Here is a 24,691-nt window from a genome sequence, read left to right as displayed (position 1 = left end):
AATAGATTCACGATTAAGGTCGCTCAGTCAACTATATCATGTGTCTGGGAAGTCAATTATTCTAAAGTTAGCATTCTCCTCACGATTGGTCAATTCACGTTTTGTTTTGTTTTTTAATATTACCTTAAAAAAGAAATTTTAATGAAATCTCATGATTATGTTAGGACGTCTGTGTTTTATTTCTAAAAAAAAAAATATTAAAAAATTTCTTTTGTTAAAAAATATCAAGCTGCTTTTTCATGAATATTTCATTGACTCCATCCTAAGGGTTTGAAACAAGATAGTTTTGCCTGCTACTTTTCCTGGAGATTTTACAGTACAAGTGAAAAACATTTTTTTTAAATATCATATATCAACTTACGGAATCTACATTCGTCAATAATTGTATAAACAGCAGCACATGTACTCTTACTCATTTTTAAATGCGAATAAAAACCAATTATATAGATAGTATAGACCAGTTAAAGCCCTAGCCATTTATTGAACAATATTTTTAACGACATGATTTGTTTTTGTCTAAAAGATAGCTATAATCATAGGCATCTTACATTACTTATTTCTTTTAATTAAAAAAAATATATACTCATACCTAATAATATTATTTTTAATTAAATGAAGTAAGTAACGCCAGATCACAGGGGCATCTTATCCACTCTGTTCTCTACTTTACATATAAAAATACACTGTATTTTTATATGTGAAGCAGAGAACAGAGTGGATAAGAATTATGAATAAACATAATTATATATATATCTCGACCCTTCCCTTTGGATACAAGAGTAGAGCTGCTTAGTGGAGGATCCAGAAATTTAGAAACGTAGAGGGGGGATAGTTTGAGGTCAGGGAAGGGGCCCACAGTCACACAAAAAACATAGATTTATCAAATATTGTGTATTTTTGGACTCAAAAGGGGAAAACGGGCCCCCATGCCCCCTCTAATCCACCAGTGCTGCTAAAGTGCCGCATTTTGCACCCATGAGAATTCTGATGGTCTGTCGGAAGACTGTATTTAAAAAAAAATTATACATAGATATTCTCGATGTGAAATTCAAGATTTCTTTTTCATATCGAATTCGGAGAGTATATGTGAAGTGAAATACTTGACCGTAATGAAAACATCTCCTAAAAGATGTTAAATAAAATCATCAGGACATTTTAAAATGTTAAAAAAACAAGAAATGATCAAAAGATGTAGGTTTATTATTCATTATTTTTATATCTAGAGATATACATAATATGCTTGCATAAAGATACAAGATTTCATGAAAACTTCGATTAATGTAAACAAAATATACATAATTCTTAGTTAGGAAAAATTGACGCACTACCCTAATCTACAATGTAGAATTTCATTAAAAAATACCTAAATCAACACATGAATTTTAAAAAGAATAATATAATTATAGTTGTAACACGTCATTTGATTGGTTAAACGGTTGAAACCGTTTAACCAATCAAATGGCGTGTTACAAAATCATCCATTTTGTATTTACATAACTTGCCTACGTTACAATGTTAAATCAAAAACGAATTACTTTGTTTGACGTTAACTTTTAAAATATGTGATATTTGAACCCTTGCTTTGGAAGGAAAAAAAAAAGAAAAAAAATTGTGTAAATTGAAATTAAATTATAAGGAAAGAAGCTTATTTCAGCTTATGTTATACGATATAACAAAATTTGGGACAGTTTACCCATTTTCATAAACCGCTTTATACATGTACAGTATACGTTACATCAAAAGAAAGATCCACAATCTTTCTTTTATAGGCCTAAGAAATATAAAAGCGCATGAATTATCTTTTCTTGAAGTTCAAAGTCAGGCTACAAATATGTTTTGTAATCATACTTTATTAATCTATTTCAGTTCTTCCTGGCATGCAGATGTGATTTAATTTCCTTTTCAGAGACAGTAAAACTTTCAAATATAAACACCATTGATTTATTATATTAAATTTCTTTTACTATTAAAAGATAACAAATTCATCCGTCTGGAATTTCAGAATCTCTATCTTCGCACACAAATGGAAGATAAAGTCCCTTTTTATCCGTAAAATATGAATAATTCCTTTCCGGAATCCACCTCCATCGTTTTTGTTTTACGTCATACGACAGAAGAAGTCCGAATTTCCTATCTACAACATTATAGGTAAGGTCTTCTATCCAATTGTCATATGTCACAATGGTACCGTCATCAAACGCCAGCACGTCACCATATTTATCTAGGATATGGAGGATGTTGACGCGAAATACCACTGTTCCGTTTAAGTCGTGTTCTGCAAAAAAGGTCGTGATCTTAACAATAGAAAATACTCAATGATACACTTTTGTGTTAGGTAATATAGGGTTTGATCAGAAGACATATACATGTACATGTATTGATTTTAAAAGCATAGACAAACACATAAATTTAAGCTTCACATTTTTATGATGCATGATTTGCATACAGAGATAAAGATTAAGTATCCTGTTAAGGTAAGAAAGTCCTTGTACATCTTTATAAGAACTGCCTGATTTTGTGTCCAGGCCTTCTGAAGCTAAACTTAATTTCACTAACTAAATCGGGATCGACATCCTTGTTTCTTTCTTAACTTACCCGGATGTATTCTGCTGACGTTAAGATGGAGGCCATAACTGTCTCCATACCACACCATCAGCTCAGAGCCCGGATGAACTTCCTTTATTGTCATGTAGAAAATCAGACCAGCGCATGGTACCGCCTGCGCATTCTCTTCTTTGTAGTTACGAGGAGAATTCACATAACGCAACCAATTACTGCTGTCAAGTGGCATGGCATCTATGACATAGGTCCCGTTGCCTTGTAATTTTTCAACCTTAAAAAATCAAAGAGAGTGTTATGATGATTGTGCAATACGTAAAGAAACAAAAGCTAAAGAAACATTCAACATGACGAATAAGGAATAATGAAATGGTTTGCACTATCTTAATCAAAGGCTCTAATCAATAGCTTCTCTCTTACTAATAAAAGCCTAGTGTGAGTGTGTCTTTGTTCAAAATGAGTACCACCTAGATACATCGCCTGCGTGGCGCAGTGGTATAGTGTCTGTTCTATATCCAGAGGATTTAGGAGTTGATCTTTAGGTCGTGGGTTCGAATCCCACTGTGGGACACCGAGACCGGTCCTCTAAATGTATTAACCGAAGTCCCGTCTCGCAGTAAATGCTGACACGAAAAACATCCCTTACTGCTCAACTGCACTTTGTGCCGAGCAAAGGTCAAATTTTCTGCCTTTCCACCGGCAAGTGGGCCATCTCAATATTAATGAAGACATTAAACAACAGGCAAACAAACAAACAACTAGATGTGAATACCTACCACCCAGGAGTACGGGTCCTTGTCGCTGACGTCTGTCCTGACTAGTCCTTCATACGACCCCAGGATCGTGTACTTAGACAGCGGGATGTGGGTCCACGCCCCCATACCGGCCCCGGGGATAGAAGACAGGGCGACCTGGAATCCATCAGGGGTCGTCAGGTTGGCTCGGTCCTCGGGTCGTGACCCTAAAGGAATCTAGAGGATACACATCACATGGATACTGATATTTTCTATGTTTTAAATAATCTTGTATGAAAGATGCATGAATAGTGTTATGTTTGTAAAGTGAAGTACTCAGTGAAATAAATTCATGAAAGAATTGAATACTCTGATTTTTTCTATGTTTTAAGTATCTTTATGAAATAGTCATGTATAGTGTTATGTTTGTATGGTGAAGTACTATGTGGTTCAGTCAAATAAATGCATCAAAAAATGGCAAACTTTATTTACTTTGACAGTGGGTCTTAACGTTTCTCACAAGTTTTCAGTAATAAGAGAAACTTCGGGATGTCAGTCATCTATAATTTATCAAAGGACACTGACAAGAGGGGATGCTCATTTCTTCATGCCACGTGTGTATTATATCATTTCCTTAGATCATCTCGTTTTAAATAAGTTTCTTTCCTGACTCCTAAACTTTAACCGTGTTTTTTACCTCATTGTTTTTGAAGTGCTGATATGTTTTGCTCTCCCTGCCATACATCATATAATCCTCGCAAACTAGAAAAACAAAAAACCTCGAAAATTCATTTCATTCAGGCAGTTGTATTAGTTTCATTAAATAAGAGAAGTGATAATTTTATATTAATCCTCTTTTAAATTAGTTATAATTTCTTTAAATCGCCCACTTTTCATCAGTTTGGCCTTCCATTCTAAATTGAATCTTATTGACTTTAAAAATTTATTTTTGTTCCACTTTCAGTTTGTACTCTACTTTCACTTTCAGTTTATTTAGAGAGACTTACACTTGTCCATTTCATCGTCTCCATTCATAATGACCTCTAGATCTTTGTACAGGTTCTGTTAACATACTACATTAGTTAAAAGCACAGAATACCGAGAAATACTACATGTAGTACTGTGAACTACAAGTTCGAAAAGTTACAAAAAATAATAATGAATCTGGATAATATAAATCTAAGAAGAATCATATCACTTGTTTGAGAAGTAACCATGAATGGATTTAAATGAAGCTGATCGTAGATATACCTTTGTATTTTTTTTCTTGTTTTGAATGATATAACAATAACAATGGTATTCTATAAATGTATATGATATGGTGTTTAGAAGTCGATGTTTGCTCTGCTCCTATTTTGTACTGTTTCAAGGACTTTTGATATGAATTCTGTTCGTTATCTCCACATCTCAAACATAAAATCGCGACTCGAGTGGATCGTAGGTAAGAGCGTCTGCTATAGAGAGAAAAGAGTTGATTTTTCGAATACCACTGTGGACCGAGGTCCTGTGCCGCAGTAGGTGATTGTAATTCACTGCTCAATGGCCCTAAGTGCCAAATATAGGTCAAAATTTGCAGCCATTTCAAGGTTAGTGGTGGCCTCAATATGAGAGAAAAAAATTTCTCGAGAGACGTTTGTAAACAAACTAAGAAAAAATACACAGAATTCGCCTTCTCTCTCCATGATCTTTCCATTTTCTTTCTTTCCATGTCTTCCCCACACCCTTGTGTATCACAACATTCTATTTGTGATCCTTTTTTCAGTCATAGACCCTTTTAATATAAATTTTACAGCCAGTGTATAAATAACACATTTCTTACCAGTCTTTGGTCCGTCATAACAAGAAGCTCGTTCTCTAAAAAAAGATAAAACATACTTCATGGTTCGTGCTGACGAACGATTTGTTCTTCGATGCACTAAGTCAATTATATTTTAGTTCACTCAAAACTGCAAATGCATCTTGCATTATGTTGTTTGTAAAAACTGTTTGAGGCTTCTTTATCTAAATAAAAATCAGGAATTTAAGAATTATTTCTTGACTGTAAGTTTTTCTTAGGTTTTACTTTGGTTATAATTTTCTAAAAAAAAAAAGATGAATGTTCAAGGCAAATGTTATACTTTACCGCTTAGTTTTTCTTATTTTTATCAAGGGTTTGAGTTTATCTAACGTCATGAATTCAAATCTATAATATATGACATAATGCATACATACCCACAATATATGATGTCATGCATACATACCCACAATATATGACGTCAACGCTTTTTCCTTTTCAGCGCTGTCAATTAAGACCATTGATCCGCCCATTTGTTGACAAACTGCCACGCTGTTGTTCATTGTATCGGGTTCTGTGTGTACTAAGAAGCACCACCTCCCAACTCTGACAAAACCGGACTTACATGGTGCGCATGCACAGTAACCTTTGTGTGAAAAAAAATTAATTAAAACTGGACTTTCATAGTGCGCATGCACCATAACCTATGAGAGATAAAAAGGTCAAATAAAACCAGGCTTACGTAGTCCGCATTCACCATAACCTTTAGGTGAAATGAGGGGGAAATTAAAAACCAGGCTCACATAGTGCGCTTGCGCCATAACCTTTGGGAGAAAAAGTGGTCAAACGTGTTTTTCGTGTTATAGCTTAGGTAGATGAAAAAAGTTATGTCTTTAAAATATTTCAATGTACTTAACGTGTTTCCACGTTTCTTTTTATTGGTTTATATGAATCGAGATACTGCAAGTTAATTCTCATATACCTGCTTTAAAAAATCTATTTTTAAATGCCAAGTAAATCAGGTATCTATTGTATATCAATACCAATCAGCATTTCTTTTGAAATTTTTAATTACTGGAAAATTAACATCCACAAATTCTACAAGACTACGAAAATCTACACATGTGCATAACGTACACAGTGTATTTGCGTTAAACACATGAAACACTCGTTTTTATTTGTTACTCAACTTCTAATTGTATGTATAAGGTTGGTAACTTAGATTAAAGAGACTGGGTGTTCTTGGCCATTTTTAGACTAATTTGATCTCCATGAGAAGAAGAGCTCCATATCAAGATATAATAAAATGATCAAATTTTAAAACTAAAATTTATGAAATTTTTCTTTGCCAAATGATAGATGACAGGTCAAGACATCATATATAGAAAAATGTGATATCTGATGGTTAATAAAAAAACAAATATTGACCCCCTAGCCTCCTTAATGGACGTATAAATATAGACTGCACAGATCCACATAGTTTGAGATTGATCATATCTATTCTGAACTTGCTTCGCTCATCAATCAGAAGATTCATTCGAATCCATTCCATTAAAAATGCACATTATATTATTTTAGTGCACAAATTATTTTAGAAATAAGCCTTTCTTTTTTCAGTGTTGTTATAAATGATATGGCGTTAGACTAATTGAAATTTAGATCTTATGAATGTAACATTTAAGGAATGATTCTAATTCTTGGCAAAATTATCAAGTATTATCTTATTTGGGTCAGTTTACGCTTTATAATCCGTGAAACTGACACAAACAAGATTATAATTAGAGTCATTTCTTACAATTTAATTAAAAAACAATTAAACAACTTTGGATGTGAAATTGTGTTGCTTTTTATCAGTTCAAATTTACTGCGCAATAATGCAACCGTAGTAACGGAAGTGTTGGGAAGCGAGGGGAGGTAATAAATGATACATAGATCTAGCAGCCAAGATGTTTGTTTACATGAGGTAAGATTGAGTAACTGTTTGAAATTAAAGGTACAGTTATTAAATCTTGAATGTTCCATGGATTCCGAGAACTGGAAATGAGGGGATTGCATGGATAAGATAAATAAGCTTGTCGTCAAGGGGATGTGTCCCCATACCAAACCAGATTTTTGAAAATCAACCAATGAAGGGATAGAATACAATCAAAATTAAATTATTCGTTAATGAAGACCATCGTGGAAGTAAACGATTTTCTATACTGTAAACGTATGACATTTAGCTGTGTATTCTATTTAGTACTTTTGGTGGAGAGAAATTTCCGCTAATTCAAGTACGCTAAATGTCTTGCACACATAGACATAAAAAGAACATTGAGAGATACGCTAATTCGGATACTCGCTAACTTGATACCGATTTCCGCCAAATAACGTAGACGTACAAGCAAAAAATAATACATATACATTCCTATAAATAGATATTCCAGATTAAAGAAAATACAGAAATATTTGTAAACCACACGTATCAGGGCAAAATGTAGTGGTATTGCCTGGAGGTCAAAATAACAGCAAAGGTACTCACCAATAAAACAAAGTTGTATCAAGAAAACCAAACAAAACGCTCTCTCGGCCAGAAATCTTCCGACCTGAAGGGAACACGTAACGGATTTCATTGGTTAATCGATGCCCTCGTCCTGTAAAGAAATACAGATATTACTGTTTTATTATGTTAGACATTGGATGTCAACTGATCCTTAGACTGTTGATCGACATCGTATTGTAATGTGAAGATTTGTAAAGAATACCTCGAAACATACTTTGCGACAATTACATTTGTACTACCGTATTAGAATATCAAGATTCCCTTCAATATGATTGTTTGTTTGTAATGTTTAACGTCCTTCTAGAGAATGTTTAACTCATACGGAGATGCCACCACCTGCGATGTACACTGGGCACTCAAAGACATTGAGCAATCAGGGATCTTTTTTGTGCAAGAATCAACTGCAACACGGGACATTGGTCTATATGGTATCATCCGCGGGATCTGTCTCCACGCCCCACAGTGAGATTCGAACCCGTGACGTAAAGATCAACTCCATATTCTGCAACTCCCACGCAAATGTTCTAACCACTGTATGCTCTAACAACTGTATGCTATAACCACTGCGCCATCAATAAGATGGTGGGTTATGTGAGAAATCATTGTAAAAGAGATTTGTAAAAGACATTTTTTAATATTTGTTTTTTCATATTAAAATGAAGAAACCTAGGAGACTGAGACTTTATACAGTATGGAGTAATATCTGCAATCCTTTGTTGTTGTTTTTTATTATTAAACCTTCTCCCTCTTGATAAAACCCTGTTACTTCGTTATAAGCCTGTTTGACTGTAATTATCATAGGTCCCCCTACCTTCTGACAAAAGCTTTCTCTAAATGGACCCTTTCCTCTCTACAAACTTTTTCAGTAAATGTACTCAACCAAAAAAAAAAAGAAAGGCATAATGTTTTACACATCAAAGAAATTTTGAAAAATGGAACAACTATCTTTTTTATCATTGGATAACCATGGCCTATTAAAGTACAACGCGGGCTTTTAAACCCAAATTGTGGAGATGTTCCCTTGGATTAATCATGTTTATGAAAATTGTCTTTCACATGATTTCTTATAAATCGCGGGTCTATATTTAATGAAATTTTTGATTTAGAAAAAAGATAAACACTTTTATTAAACCTACATATATATTTATGCTTTGATTGCAATGTTGATGCTGCAATGCCACGCCTAAACAAAAATGAACGCAACAAGTCTCTAACAATGATATTAACTGGAGCTACGCAACAAGAAGTTTCAACTGCATTTGATGTACATTAGTCGGCTTTTCAGCACGTCTCCGCCAGCTAGGAACACGGATGACAGATCAAGATCTGCCTTAAAGTGCACAAATTGTTCGCGAGAGACTGAGAGGAGCTGGTATTCGTGCACGACGTCCGTACATTAGAAATCCACTAGCGCTAAGAGGTCGCAAAGGACTTATGGATTGGTTAAGGCGTATGCATCAAGAATTTTGAGGCGACGTCAATGATATAAACTTAACTTGTCAATTTGGAACATAGGACATGTTTGATTTTTATCACAGCATACACTAAAATCAATTTTAAAATTAAAAAGTCTTGAATTGAAAACTTAGATTATCATGTTTTATATGCTGAATATGCGTTTCTTTTTTTCTTTTTTTTTTTTTGTTGTTGAGTACAGATCCATTTTTAAACACGCGATAGCGCTACGTGTATAAACTAGACCAATCTATATAAGATAAAGACGGCCATCTGTACAAGGTGCAAACCTGCATGTCTGATGTAATGTAATGTAAAGTGATAGAGTGGAAAGGGAAGCTGAGTTTCTGATTGATTGAGACAGAATGGTAGGCATGTAACACAAGTAATAGTAAGGTGTGTACAAATGACCGAAGTGTATCATTTTCACCTCTCTATAAACAAGAGTTCTATAAGAAAATGAAAATCGCCATTACAGTTAAAATCTGAATACTTGATATTTGAGCAGATCTCAAATTCGTTCATGTCTTAATTGGCTATTATGAGAATTGTTAAAAAAACGAAATATATTTTACGTTGAAACAATACTGAAGCACTCAATTTCCTATAGGTTTTTACATTGCTTTACAGGGGGCCATATGTGAGAGGAAGTCAGGGGATTTCTACTCCTTCATGGCACCTGATCCCACCTCTGATGTTCCGGAGGTCCGTGTTTGCTCTGCTCCTATTTTGTATTGTTTCATGGACTTTTCATCTTGAAAAGTGTTCGTTATCTCCACAACCGGTAGAAACTACGACTTTAATACTTCACAAATGTATTTTTGTGGCAAGATCTTTCATGGATACTTACATAGTCAACTTTGACCTTGGAGATTTCCGTATTTGTGAAAAACTTTAACCTTCGCTATAACTTTTAAACGAAAATATGTAATCCTTGTGTGAAGACCTGATTTCACTGGATATCAAGAACTTTGACCTTGACCTTGGAGTTAGACCTACTTTTAAAAACCTAACCTTGACCACAACCTTGACCACAACTTTTGAAGGGTAAGGGCTAGGGCTCTCACACTTCATATATTTTATCCTTGTGATAAGACCTTTCACTGAATATCAAGAACTTTGACCCTTTAACCTTGACCTTTGAGTTTGGTCTACTTTTAAAAAAAACTTTAACCTTAGTCATAACTTTTGAACGGGTAGTGCTAGGGCTCTCATACTTTATATATATATATATATATGTATCTAATACATATGACGAGGCCTTTCTTTAGAAGCAAACAGCTTTGATCCTTTGACCTTGGAGTTTGACCTACCATTCAAAAACTTATCCTTGTCATTAACTATTGAACTGGTGGTGCTAGGGCTTTCATATTTCACAATCGTATCTAATTTGCATTTAAGAAAAGTTTAATCTTCGCTATGTTGTCATACGGCGTCATCTCTATATCTTGTCCCTTATTACTTTTTATTAAGAAGAGAAAGGGCTTTCATTTTTGACATGTGCATTACCTGTGACAAGATTTTTCCTAGCATGATATGACTTCTGAACCCTTGACCTTCAACATGAACCTTATTGTAATAAAATCAACTTAGATAATATCTAAATGACATATGATAGGGCGTTCATATTTGACACAATATGACACAAAACTACGATTTTCTAAATAACAAAAACACGGTTAGGCCAAACACCAACAACTTTTTTATTTACAATTTGAATAAGGATAAAAAATTATAATAATTTTGAAAAAAAATATAAAGAAATTTAAAAATATATATGGTAGCAAAGTGATCTTGTTTTTAGGTCCTTTATTATAGTCCTTAACGTGTTACATACTCAAGTAAAAAAGAAAAAGCGAATGAATATATTTACATTTATAATTGAATGATTATTTTCTCCATTACTTTGTATTAATAAACTGAATATTAAAAATTCTAAATAAATAACGGGCCAAAATGCCAAGTATTATTCCGTACAGAAACAATGATTTTAATTACATTTTAAATAAGTATTAAAAAAATTATAATTTTGAAAAAAATTAAAAAGATATCAAAAAATAAAATAAATAAAGAAGCAAAGAAATACACTGGGTCCCTAACTACAGTCCTTAGCCTGTTACATATTCAAGTAAAAAAAAATATAGAATCAATATAAACTGTTGTACTACATACGTATATAACGTTTTTTTCCATCATTGTCTACTTAAGCCCCGGGGGTACGTAGTACAAATCTCTGACGGTTCATTAGAACCTTAACAGTATATATCTAAAGCTATAGATGAAGGCATTAACAGATTGTTGAATGGCGGACGTGTCATTTACACAAATATTTGTATTACAGCTGTCGATGAATATTTATTCTTAGACCCTTATTAATATTTTTTTTCAAATGGTCAAAGAGGTCAGAATTATTCAAACAAGCTCACCTGTTAAATTTTGACATCCGCCTCTTCTACGAAAAAATAAATTATTTCTATCTATACGACTACAGCATCACTTTGTAGCTTTGTAGACAATGTTGCCCTTAGATCGTTAAACTTTCTCAATTATCCACGGACGCCATGTCCGCTATGGTCCGATGATTCATTCAATTTCCCATAAACAATTCCAAGACATATAATGTATTCTATACTTCTCCTCGCCCGTCTGCAGACAGTGGTGCTTATCTGTCATTCTTCGTTAATTTCCGCCAATGTTCGGTAGTTTCCGTATCTTGACAACATTTGATCATTTGGTCGTTTTTTCTCGGTTCTTATTGGTCGGCTTCTCCCGTCCTCTTCCGTTAAATTGATAGTCCATTCATCAATATTAATTGTCAGCCTTGTAAACATGTTCATTCAGTGAATTGTATAACTGCTTGCAAAGTGCTCATGAACTTCTGGAATTTTAATGGTTTATTTAAAATGAGACACGGAGTTGTTGGTTTTAATGTTTGTTTTAATTTTGAGTCAGACAGGTGCTTTGTGCTAAAACAAAATGACATTCTGCCCTATGGTATTAACATGCTCTGTGATGCACAAAAACAAAGCGTGTAAGATGTCCCCTGACGGGTTTATCACTTGTTCATTAGTCACAAAAGGACAACGCAATGTATGGAGCTGGTTTAATAATATTCAGGCCCCTGAATGTTAATTTATCGATGTATCTTCTGAGATTTGTAGAATTAAAAAATGTATAATAATCAAAAAAAAAAAAATTTTCCCAAAAACCATTCTTATTTAAATCTATATATTTTTGTCCCATATTAATAGATTGAAGAATGTATTTTAATTCAATTTCTTCCCTTCTACTTTTAGGTAAATAATTAATATAAATGTAAAGAGGATGCCTTTGTCTTCTTTTTTTAACTAAGATCAATAAAATATATAAACTGATCATGTAAACTGGAATGTTTTCTGTAGTGGCACTCAATATTTTTTTGAACATATTTTATATTTGAAAGAATCAAATGGATTAGAAACAAGTTGGATAAGAAAAAATATAAGCTTTCTATTGTCTCTACCGTTCTTGTGCAGGTCTCTGTAGAACAGAATTGTAGCATCATGGTTTTATATTTTAGTCCTTGGCCCTCACCCCACTCTTCCCATGAAGGTGAAAAGTGCACGTCCTTGGTTGACCAATGTTGGAAAGTGAAGAATTTCTCACCAAGCTTGCACAGAAAAGCGTGCGCCGTAGAGTCCACTTAATTTGCATTACGGGATCTGCAGTGTTATAGTGAAAGACTAAATTCTAAAAACTATTCGGCTAAATTACCTGTAATCCAAATGTGTGCAAAACGGGAACAAACCAGTGCCCCCCCCCCCTTTCGCCCCCCTATCGGGTCAGCAGATTATCTTCCTTTTTCCTTCTGCGGGGGACACAGATTTTTTTTTATTTAAGCTTGGCTTTTTTGCCTATAGTTTTTACGAGCGGGTGAACAGGTGCAGTGAACTGTTTACAATAAAAAGAAAAATATTAATTAAGGATAATTAAACAAATATATCAACCTAACAATTTAATAATTATGTAAGAATTACCTTATGAACGTTTGATTAAATTAGAGACAAGTTTCATTTCCGCCCGTAATCTGTGAATTGAATTGCATTTATAAAGAATTTAAGCCAATGTAATTGATAATAATTCATTATTTTAAGGCTAATTAACCCACTGGTGCTATGACGGACGTTCCCCGTACTGATTCTGTGTATCTCGGTTCCTGGTTTACGTCGGACGTGATCGATGGTAATTAACACACCTGAACAAAGGTGAACACAGGTAAGTACAGGTAAGTACAGGTGAACAGGTAATCGTGATTGTCGTGAGGTACTATAGCTGTAGTTAATGCAGTGTATTAACAGATCAGTGCATGTGAAAACATCAACACTGCTTATTACAGATATGTGTTTTACGAACACTAATAAAAATTCAAATAAATTATGTACGGCTAAAGCATTCCTAGGCGGGGTCAGGTGAAACAAGAGGGAAAGCTCCTCTGTCTACAAATCACGTCCGTGGCAATTGAAGGCCCCTTTCCTGTTGCATTACAGAAGTCGGAACTATCAATAACATAGTTAGAAATATTTAGCTGTCTCTTGCGACGAGCCCTCGCCACAGTTAGAAAACCTCCCGTGCTACACTCGCAATGTAGCAAAAAAGTTCAGAATCGCTCCGAAACATTTTGAAGAATACAAAGGAGTTTGCACTGAAAATTACTTCCAGATTAATGATTGCAAACCTTTTAAGGGTTGTGTAAGTATTTAAACCTAAAGTATTATCCAAATAAAGACGAAAAATCAACTAATGTTCTCAACGTTATTTCTCGCTTCAAAATACACGCCATGTTTACGTTCGGAGCTCTCTTGGTTGTTCATAGTACATGTAAATGCACTGAGTACAATGTACGAGTTATCGCCCGTGTTTATTTTGCTACATTGTGAAAACACGGAACGAATTCTATCGTTAAACATGGTCCGTAGGACATTTATCATTTTAATGATAGAACATTCTATCTATCAGTAACAATACTCCAAAACAACCCCGTCTGATAGGCAAGCAGAGGAGAATGTGCACTTATGTGTTGGGTACGTGAGGGATGGGTTAGGGGCATTTTATCAGGAGGAGCAATGGTGAAATGGTATAAAATGTCACTGCAAACAATCTCAAAATCTTCTTGAGACATCGCCCGGAAATGAAATAAGAAAAAGAATATTTGCATTAATTAATGACCTCAATAGGTTTTTTTTTTTACTTTTTACTTAGGCCACAGGGAGTTGTGTAATTTTTTTTTTTGAAGAGCTTAAGGGATTCTGGAGATATCTTGCAGAGAGGTAATAATTACAAACAGACAGAAACAAAGGGAGGCAAAAAGACAGACGGACAGAAAGACAAAAAGACAGATGGACAAAAAGACGGAGACCTGATACCGCCACATTTACTGAAACCAAGGTGCGACATATGAATCTCCGTATACATGTATTTGAGTTCACATTGAGAAAGATACCAAAACATGTGAATGAGAAATGTACATGGCGGAGGTGAAAAGAACCCAAAATCTGACAGCATTTAATGTTATTTTTTAAAATTTTATTTCGACATTCAAATACTTTTTAAAAAGATTTAATTTAAAAGAATCTCTAAGATTCTCATTAAAATTATTTGTAGGCAATGGATTTGATTGAAGTTCCATTTGTGTGAGTTATTATATTATAAATTTTATTTATAAAGACATATTCATATTCATATATTAACGTAGGAATATTCTATATGGTTTCTTAAAAATAAATATCCAGTTTAATACTTTAAAATGAATCACAGATCTGTGCTTGAAAAATTGAAATAAAAAACTTCAAAAATAAATAATCATTCCTATTACTCTCCCCCTCTCGCTCAACCTCAACACTCTCTCTTGTTGATTCGCTCTGTTCCTCTCTCAATATCGTTATTTTCTCTCTTTACCTCTCTTGTTCATCTGTTCTCTCTCTCTCTCTTTCTTCTCTTTCTCTCACTCTCTGTATCTCTCTCTCTCTCTCACACCTAACATAACCCACAAAATAAATAAAAACACCCAAGAAAGCTCTACACTGATCCATCACAAACTACTTCCGGTTCCAGTCGACCTTCACTTTTTAATGGCGTCACGTCGCCTTCCGCTAAAATGTCTGAGTCCACGTGACTAGCAGACGGCTCCCCCGCCTCTGGTTCCTTGTAATCAGGATCGACAACTCCGTCTTCATTGTAAGTGGTTCTATCCTCACACACAAAGGGAAGATGTAGACCATCTGGTCCAGTAAAATATCGATAGTCCTTCTCCGGAAACCATTTCCATTCACTTCCGTTGTGCGTCAGAACGAGGCCGAATGTGTTGTCCACGACGTCTGACGCTGCTTCCGGGACCCAGTTCATGTAAGTGACGGGACTTCCGTCGCTGTAGACCGTCCGGTCCTCGTCATCAAACGAGAGAACGTTGACCCGGATGTTAAAAATCCCCTGTAGGTCCGACTCTGGAATGTAGCAAAAAATAAAAAAAGAACCCATTAAACTGAAGAAAAATTGAATTGAATTTATTTCCCTTTGTATTTTAAAAGATAACAAATAAGAAGTAATTCAAGTGTAAGTTCAAAATAAACTGAACGTGTACACGTACTGTTCCCATGTCTAGGGGCCATAAAACTTAGATAAGCTCACTTTTGATCTCAATTTCACTTTTCACTATATATTCCTTAAAGTAAAAGAGAGATTGAGCCCAAAAGTAAGTGAGCTCTTCTATGTTTTATGGCCCCTGGACCAGAACATAAATACCTGGGTGAACTCTACTGATTTTGAGAAAGTCCCCGTAACCGTCGCCATACCAGACAAACATTTCACTTCCGGGGTAGATATCTCTGGTTGTCATGTACAGAATGAGACCTGCGCACGACACAGCGATCACGTTTTCCTGTTCCACGTTTCCCGCGCAATTTATCCACCTTAACCAGTTACTGTTGGCCGGATTTCCGGCGTCGATAACATACATTCCTTCCGATCCGACCTTCTCTGTCTGTAAATAAATCAATGTAATGTATTAAAAGATATGTAACACGAGGTAAAAAATCTAACATTGTGTAATTTAATGACAAGTAATGCAATGTTATGAAAAGCAAATCGATGTTATTTGTTTTTAGTGAATCCAAATTTAAATATTCATCAAGAGTATTTCTAATCAAAACAGTTTAACTACAAGATTGACCTCTGACCTGCCATGAGTATAGGTCGTCATCTTTGTGGTTGGTGTGGATGAGCCCCTCGTAGCTTCCTATGATTGTGTGTTTCGGTATAAACCTCTCTGCGAACCCCCCGAACCCGGCTCCAGGGATGGTAGATAGTTTGATACTGAATCCTTCCGGTGTGGTGTGGTTGGCCCGGTCTTCCGGGTGAGAACCGAGCGGGATCTGGAAACGGGAACAGAAAAATATAACTGTGCATGTATTACATATAACCTTACACGTATCAAATGTAAGGAAGGTGACGGAATAAGAAGATATAACCGTCAATTGATTATATAAAGCAAAAATGCTTTGGAACAAAAATGATTCAAGAACGAAAAATGGTTTATATATATATATATATATATATATATATATATATATATATATATATATATATATATAAAAAAGCTTAGATAGAACCATAGACACTATCTTAGGGATACTTTTGATTTGATTCCAACAAATTTAGCAATCATACTTTTATTATTAAATTTGATAATTTATTTAAATAGCTGGCACAGTCTTTATAAAACCTCTCTATATTTAGACTTTACCTCGGCGTTAGGAATAAAGGTGTAGGATTTGGATTGTTCTCTGTATTTCTTATAGTCCTCACAAACTGAAACGAAGAAGTGGCCATGATTAAACATCCAACAATTTGATTGGTTGAAAGAGCGTGTCACATGTACAATTTGATTTGTAAATAAGATGACGAAACGCACATGTACATAATCAATTTGATTGTGTAATTTAGCGTCTTGAGAATGAATTCGGGTAATTAACCCCCCCCCCCCCTCTCCAACTATGAAAAAAGAAGATAGATTAATTTTTTTTTTCTACATAGAGAATAACAGAATAATAGTTTCACCCCCAGTTTAAACTCATTGAGAGTCGACTGTATTATATGTTGTATGTCATATTTGTTATTTTGTGAACTGATGGACTGTATTGCCCGAAGTTGTATCCTGAATAAACTTATTATTATAACTAAGATCATTTATGCGTATTTTAATCGGTTAAGTGTTTGTAAATACAGGGTTGGTAAAATTTTAAACATTTTATTTTATCATAGTATTAGAATCCTTTCAAAAACGATATATATATAAGAACGATTTTTTATTATGATTGTCTTTGATAAATAAAATATACTCTTCAAAAAAAAAAAAAACGCATAGTAGGAACAATGCCCTGAAAATTTTGATAGTTTTGTCATACCTTTTATTTTTGTATGAATACGATGTATTCGAGTAAAGTGAATGATTTTTTAATGCAATTGTTAACTTTACAGTTATTCTACAAGTCTCACAGACAAAAAAACCCAATTTTGCAAAATTTTCCCCAAAATTTTGATCTCAATTTTCATTTGTTGAATTCCGATGCAATTCCTTCAGGTACAAAGGGGCTATCAAAAGCGGGGGTTCTTGATATTTTGAATCTTGTTTTATCTAAAAAATGACGCCTCCTAAAATTGCTGCATCTGAATGTTGCGTGGCACAAAAAGGAAAATTGGCGACTGGAAGCAATCTACAGTTGTAAGAGGTTTTAATGTTACACACAAACCATATCTAACCTATAAAATGTAAACCATTAACATCGAACACCCAATGTTCGCAAAAAATATGGTAGACTACGTGTTACATCAGCGGCACAGCATCACTTCCGAGGATTACGCAAATTGCATGAATGTAATGCAAGGACGTATTCTAAAGCATTAGTTATCCCTGAATTGAACAGATCATCTAACAAGACCGTTTTTAGTTGACTACGAATTATTGCAAGAGGATTTTTCATGTCATTGTTCCGACCCCACAACACCCCAAATATCGACTTCAAAGATCTCAGATGAATAGAGTATGACCACAGTATCACTGCTGAACATTTTGGTTAACCTACTAGTCCAGAATGTTTTTCTGAAAACATCTTATACGTTTAAGAGTGCTAATGCTTTGAAATGAATGTTAGACAGATAACTGCCTGTAGGACGTTAGAAAAGTTGGTGGTGGTAGTGTAATGATATGGAAAATGGTATTAAAAGAAAGTAAGATTGATTTGGTTCGAATCCAATGGACTTTGATTGAAAAAGGTACTCTAACCATGTTCTACCTAAAAATACCCATTCAATTATGCAGCATCCTAGAGCCGTATTGCAATCTCACAATATACAGCCACATATGGCTCATTTGACACACCTATTCTTGCTAAGAAACAACAACCTGTTTCAGTCACAGTCATCTAAATCGCTAGATTTAATCCAAATTAAGCATCATTGGCCAAAATGGATTGAAATGATTTGCCAAAGACAATCGCATCCCCAGACTCTGCAACACCTGACTAAATTACTACATTTGGAGTGGGAGAGTATTCCTATACAGTTTTTATTACACACATTTGCTTCCATTAGATGCAGTTTGTGGCTATCATTTGTGTCTGCGGGGGGCATACCAGATATTAATCTTTAATGCTCTTAAACTAAATATAATTTTAAAATTGTTGAGTAATTATGACATTTAGATAGTATTCCTATTGCTTACCACATTTCTGTTTTATCAATGCATCATTTTACTAAAAAATCTTTATGTTCAATGTGTCACTAAAATTCTACGATGCGTTTCTTTTTTTGAAGAGTATAAAATGGTGTGACGGGTCTAGAATACGACATTCTTGACCGGAAGTAGATACTTACACGCGGCTGCATCGTTGTCGGTGTTTATCAGTTCTTCTAGAGATCGCCGGAGAGCCTGAAACAAGAGGGATAACCCAGGAATAAAAATCTATTATATGATTTTGGTAAACCTAGCGTGAAAATCTATCGTGCAACACTCAAGAAATTCAAAGATAAGGCACTTTTTTTTCGTTTGAATAATATCAAACATTTATGTAATATTAAGAAAAATCTGTAAATCGAGTTTGTATTTTTACTGACATTTGATAAATTATGATATTTTTAGACATTGCCTTTCAATAATTATGATGATCAAAAGAGTTGAAAATGTAAATTTATTCATAAAAAAAGGATTTTGCTGCATAGCGTGCAGTTATCAATTAATATAAAAGGAACGAAAATGAATAAATCAAAGGTGTTTCCTGTAGATCTTTGACGAAACATGGAATAATATTCCCGTCTTTTGTAGCATAGAATGAATAAATTTCTGAGTGATTACCTAAGCATTTGTTATCAAGCATCAAGAAACAACTTTGGTACATAACTTAATGAATGCAATTATTTAGTACTTAAACTAGACTGAAAGAAATTGAGGAAACGTACTATTCTTTTTGAATACTGTTGATATTCCTAGCATTAATGTTCTGTTTACTAACGTACACACAGAGAGGGTGTTTGAATTTATCTGTAAATATTCTTAAAAGAGTCTTGTTTTTAAATTTTAGAGATTTCTGTATTTCTATTTCTGTATTTTCTATGTCAAATCAAGAGAGTGTAAATTTTCTTTCAACAAGTTTTCCTATGCAGACCTCAAAATATTTATACCTTTCGTAACTTCTGTTGTACAAAAAACGCCATGCGTAATATTTGTGTTTATATTTTTTATATACTTTGTTAAAAGTGACATATAGGGTCTGATGGGCCTAGTGTTTTGATATTAATTGTATTAGATGTTTTTCATTGTTCTGTACAACACAAGTCACTATAATAAACGATTTACTTACTTAGTTCAATAAGATAACCAAAATAAACCCTAAAAACAATCTCTCATCATCAAGACAATTCAAAATTGGAAGAAATTCTGTGATAATTTCTGCAGTAAATTACATGTAGGTTTCAAGTGTTAATGTTTTATAAGATTAATGTATTGAAACCGCAAGAATAATAATAACGTAGTATATAAGGTTAATGTACTGTAAGACTAATGTATTTCAAGTTTAATTTCAAGATTAACGTAATAAGGTATTCAAGTGTTAAAACATTTTAGGTTTTCGTACTAAAAGGTTAACTAATTACAACGTCAACATATTATAAATATGATATATTATAAGATTAACAAATTAAAAAAGTAAATGTAAATAGTAAATAAATTTGATCAGATGATTAATCATTATAAGGTAAACGTATTATAAAGTTAAAGTATTATAAGGTTAACTTGTTATAAAGTTAACACTGTACAAGGTTAACGTATTCATGGTTAACGTATTAAAAGGTTAAAGTATTATACGGTTAACGTATTATAAGGTTAACGTATTATAAGGTTAACGTATTATAAAGTTAACGTATTATACGGTTAACGTATTATAAGGTCAACGTATTATAAGGTTAACGTATCATTACACAGTTAAAAAAATAACGTGTTATAAGGTAAATACGTTTTACATAATTTTAATAAAACTTACACTTCTGTCCTGTTGGAGACCGAAGAAATTCATATCTGTGAAAAAAAAAGAAAAAAAAATATACATAATACTATATTATACTACATGATGAGTACTAAATACCATTTTATGATAATTGGAGAATAACGGTTCAATTTAACATGTGCACAAAAGGAATCTCTGAAAACTTAGGTAGGGTCAGGTGACGTCATTGAGAAAACATCCCTGTCGACGGAATGAAAACGTTAACAAATCTGATTGATTATAATAGAAATATACATGTATCATCAATGACTTTTTCCCATGGTTTCATTCTACTGTAGATTGTACTCAAGGTGCCTTACAAAAAGTCAATGGCATAATCCCCCCCCGAAAGCAACAAAATAAATCCTCAAAGTCCAATAATAAGTTATCGTTTTCCTACTTTCTATATATTACCTCACCTTCAATGAACTGAGTTAATGCCCTTTCTTTTTCTGCCGAGTCCAGGTTGACTAGCCCCGCCCCCTGGCGTGAACATTCACGTGTTGTGTCGTACATTCCTACTGGCTGAAGGTGGAAAGAAAAACACCAGTTCTGCACCTGCGCAAAGCCATCTCGACAAATTCCGGAAGATTTATCTACACAATAAACAAGTAGAGCTTTTTAAAAAAGCTTACCGTCTTTAGCAACAAACTTTTAGCAGTAAAATGATCTACACCTTTCAGGCCCTATTATTCTTTTGAATTTCTTGATTTTGTGTTTCTGCATTAGACTTTTACTGGCATTAGCCCTACCATGGCTGTTGCTCGGTCATCTCCGTAAACTATGACTGGCCGAGATCTTTCGGCAAACCTCGGCTGATTCCGTTACCTTATTCAAACAAGATAGGGGAAAAGAATAATAAAAAAAAATTGTAAAGCCTGCAAGCAATAAAAATGAAATATTATTCACAAAGAAATTAAAGAGACCTTTTTAGTTATTGCTATAAAAGAAAATCGTGTTATTTAGAATTAATTACTGCTGATTTTGTTGTTTGTTTTGTCCTTTTTTTTAAGATTAAAAATCTTGCAAAATTGTTAAGTCGTACGAAAATTAGATCATCAGAAAGTTGTCTCCCTTGCCTTGAACAGCATTTCAACCAATGAAATAACTGAACATTTTCTCATCATGCAATTTCTTCCAATCACAAAAAAAAAGGAAGTGCATAGTCCGTAGAGTGTAAAAAACTTCAACTATATAATACCGTCTTCCTTGGAAGACGGTAAAAAAGACTTATTTTTATCTATTAGGCGAAAGTCGCTATTTTGACTCATGGGACTTGAATTATATTATTATTTTTTTATATAAGATGCACTGTTTTAATTCTACTATGTATCTGTCGGCGTACTCATAATTCTTACATCATGTTCAAGTTATTTCCCCTTAAATTACAGTACACATCTAAATCAATGAATGTTAATCGGGTTTTATAGCATAAGTTCCACAATTATTCTAAATAAAAACACATATACATAGAAAGCGTGGCCGCCGGGGAACATTCTACCCTAATGGCCGTAATTATAGGAAACATTAGACGATCCTTTACAAGCCTTACACTGGGCAAACAAACGATGCTACAAGTTCAGAACGTGTTGCTGAAATTGGACAATTTATTCAACAAGAACTTTATATTCCAGGAAGATCCAGTATTGTTTAATCTATTATTGCTTGGAATTCCAAGTGTGAATTTTGATCGTGAAATACGGATTTGGCAAAGTATAGATCCAAATGAGAAATAAACATGTCAAATTATTTTTTTATTAAATATCATTAAAAAAAACGTAGAACCGTGAATAAAGAATTATTTAAAATTACCTGTAAACACAAAAAGAGCCAAAATTGAAAACAGCAACATTGTTCCCAAGTATCGTAAACGAAGCGAGGTCAGTTTGAGTCCAGCGTGTGACACATTGATTAGGGGTTTTCTCCTTTTTTCTCTTTCTTGTGCTGTATACTTTTGCTGTCAAATATAAAAAAGGAAATCTTAAAATTCATTTTGTAATTTTATCACCATCTAATAAAAAAAAGAATAGAAAAATACTCACCTTTTTTGCCCAAAATTCGTTGTACGAAAATGTATTTTCCCTATTTTCACATATGAGTCCGAACGATCATCATATCTTCCCTCTTTATCCTAAGGATCCTATGATCACACTGTAGCTACAGAATACCTAATAAAACAAGGCAAGATTTGAAATAGCAGGCCACTTTTTCCCAACCTTCTAGTAAAACATTATGTTTTATTTCAACGTCAAAGATTTTAAGTACCATATTAAATTTAATTTATACGTAAATTAATTAATGAATAAATTAACGGTGGTGTAATTCTTAAGAAAGGTCTTGAATTAAATTACAGAAGGTGACATGAGTTAGGGTCGTTAATTCCTTGTATACAATGTTAAACGTCAAATGTACGGATCCTCATTCTACATCAATTTAATATCAAAACGACAGGCGTCAAATGCACGCTTAATTATTAATTTGCACCGATGAAGGTCAGATTCCCTTTCTCTGTGTGCATATGATTATTACGCATTTTAAAAACAAAAGAACGATAGATATTATTTAAAAGAAAATTCTGAGATAGTGTAAATTTCTCAGAATGCAGCCTTTACCAACCAAAGCCAAAAAAAAAAATTAAGTCTTGAGATCACCTTACGTATTATTTTTTTATTTATTAAAATTATGTCTCCTTTATTGGGGTATTTCATGAACCGAGATATTTTTTTCAGATTGGTATCAATTAAATAAAAAAGATTATTTTTTGCCATGTGCAACACACACACACACATACAGGTACGTCCCCCTCTCCCATATTGTTCCTAGAAAAAAATTAAAAGTTAAACCGTCATATCATTTGAAAAGAAAAATTCCAATCATTAAAATTTATTCCAATTAAAGAAAGTAACTTACAAGAATAGAATTTAAGGATCCTACGATAAACAAACAAACGTACTTTCTTTTATTTAATTGATTGAATACCCCATACCCTCCCCACCCCCACCCACCGCCCATCATTTTTGTCACTGAATATAAATATTCACATATTTTAGTCTCTGACATACATGTGCCTTTACGCCGTTACTTTGATACAATAAAGACACTACAAAAACAAAAACATAACTACTTATCATTTTAATTGTCACTTTACGTTTTTATAAATATTTAACGGTACAAGGAAAATGTATCACGCGCCTCGTGATATTAACCGAGTGCCACACGTGCATTTATAATGACAATGTTAACTAGCTAAGAGCAAGGTTAATTTGAATTCTTACTTTCATGATCAAATAATTATGAAAAGTGCTAATTTATGTTTAGGTTGTAATTACATGTACATGTATTTTAAAGAATTAATATCTTAATTGAATAAATCGTTCATTTCATGAAAGCAAGGGAAAGTTTTACTTTTATAGGAAGGGGACTTAAGAAATAACTATAAATCTTAAGAAAAAAGTAAAGGCCTATATGTATAAAAAGTGATGAACTGGGAAGCATAAAAAATGGGGTCAACCATTCTTATTTTATTGCATTGGTCAATTTCCGCTTTAAGTATAAAGAAAGACTTTGTTCGAAAAGAGAGGGTGCTCCTACACATTTCGCATTCTTGAGTACAAAGCCAGCATAACTCTCATCTTTTTAATTGATGATAAATTTGGTACATTATTGAGTATTGAATGGTTCCTTACCGCCCCCCCCCCTCCCACCCCCACCACTTCTCAGCCGCCACTAAATAGGATTCATGAGGGTTTTTATACCCGCACTTTCTAAAGAAAGTTCGGGTATATTGTTGTTACTCATGTCTGTCCGTCCGTCCGTCCGCCTGTCACACTTTTCTTCCCTGAACTCCTCCTACATTTTACACAGTAGCTTAATCATCTTTTGGGAGATGGTTTGTGGGGTCATGTAGATGTGCAGTAAGGTTTTGGAATTTCGATTTTGCCCCGAGGGGTCAAATGGGGGTCGAAAAATGACGTTTTTTGTCCAAAAAGCCCTGTCTTCCCTGAACTCCTTCTACATTTTACTCAGTAGCCTAACCAGGTTTTGGGAGATGGTTGGT

The 24,691-nt window shown here is 33.8% G+C and overlaps 2 protein-coding genes across 2 annotated transcripts; both read right to left on the bottom strand.

The window, feature by feature from the left end:
• Positions 1–1,889: 1,889 nt before the first annotated feature.
• Positions 1,890–11,713, bottom strand: LOC134244831 (histone-lysine N-methyltransferase PRDM7-like). Its single transcript, XM_062727084.1, has 9 exons — positions 11,491–11,713; positions 7,589–7,700; positions 5,534–5,713; positions 5,113–5,147; positions 4,301–4,355; positions 3,991–4,055; positions 3,336–3,530; positions 2,596–2,833; positions 1,890–2,275 (listed from the first exon to the last, which is right to left on the bottom strand). Exons 2-9 carry the CDS (start codon positions 7,677–7,679, stop codon positions 1,983–1,985), a joined length of 1,152 nt encoding a protein of 383 aa, XP_062583068.1. The 5' UTR covers positions 7,680–7,700; positions 11,491–11,713; the 3' UTR covers positions 1,890–1,982.
• A 3,024-nt stretch (positions 11,714–14,737) lies between these two features.
• Positions 14,738–22,875, bottom strand: LOC134244830 (uncharacterized). Its single transcript, XM_062727083.1, has 9 exons — positions 22,677–22,875; positions 22,447–22,591; positions 21,054–21,230; positions 20,632–20,666; positions 18,971–19,025; positions 16,842–16,906; positions 16,276–16,470; positions 15,842–16,079; positions 14,738–15,543 (listed from the first exon to the last, which is right to left on the bottom strand). The coding sequence occupies exons 2-9, from the start codon at positions 22,484–22,486 to the stop codon at positions 15,119–15,121; spliced, it is 1,230 nt and encodes a 409-aa protein (XP_062583067.1). The 5' UTR covers positions 22,487–22,591; positions 22,677–22,875; the 3' UTR covers positions 14,738–15,118.
• Positions 22,876–24,691: the final 1,816 nt, after the last annotated feature.

This window comes from Saccostrea cucullata, unplaced genomic scaffold (genome assembly GCF_032062105.1).
Source record: "Saccostrea cucullata isolate Sc308-1 unplaced genomic scaffold, CSIRO_AGI_Scuc_v1 ctg2538, whole genome shotgun sequence".
Taxonomy (NCBI): domain Eukaryota; kingdom Metazoa; phylum Mollusca; class Bivalvia; order Ostreida; family Ostreidae; genus Saccostrea; species Saccostrea cuccullata.
The sequence above is the reverse complement of the archived record's forward strand: the minus strand, read 5'-3'. Positions and strand labels throughout refer to the sequence as shown.

Bases quoted from the DNA above. Each gene is read 5' to 3' on its own strand.
- LOC134244831 (XM_062727084.1), bottom strand. From the start codon at position 7,679: ATGAAATCCGTTACGTGTTCCCTTCAGGTCGGAAGATTTCTGGCCGAG. The intron at 4,056-4,300 runs GTAAGTCTCTCT...TTGTTTTTCTAG, and splicing joins AGACGATGAAATGGACAAGT to TTTGCGAGGATTATATGATG. The intron at 2,834-3,335 runs GTAGGTATTCAC...TGATTTTTTAAG, and splicing joins AGGACCCGTACTCCTGGGTG to GTTGAAAAATTACAAGGCAA.
- LOC134244830 (XM_062727083.1), bottom strand. From the start codon at position 22,486: ATGTTGCTGTTTTCAATTTTGGCTCTTTTTGTGTTTACAG. The intron at 16,471-16,841 runs GTAAAGTCTAAA...TCCCGTTTCCAG, and splicing joins CCTTTATTCCTAACGCCGAG to ATCCCGCTCGGTTCTCACCC. The intron at 16,080-16,275 runs GTCAGAGGTCAA...ATTTATTTACAG, and splicing joins ACGACCTATACTCATGGCAG to ACAGAGAAGGTCGGATCGGA.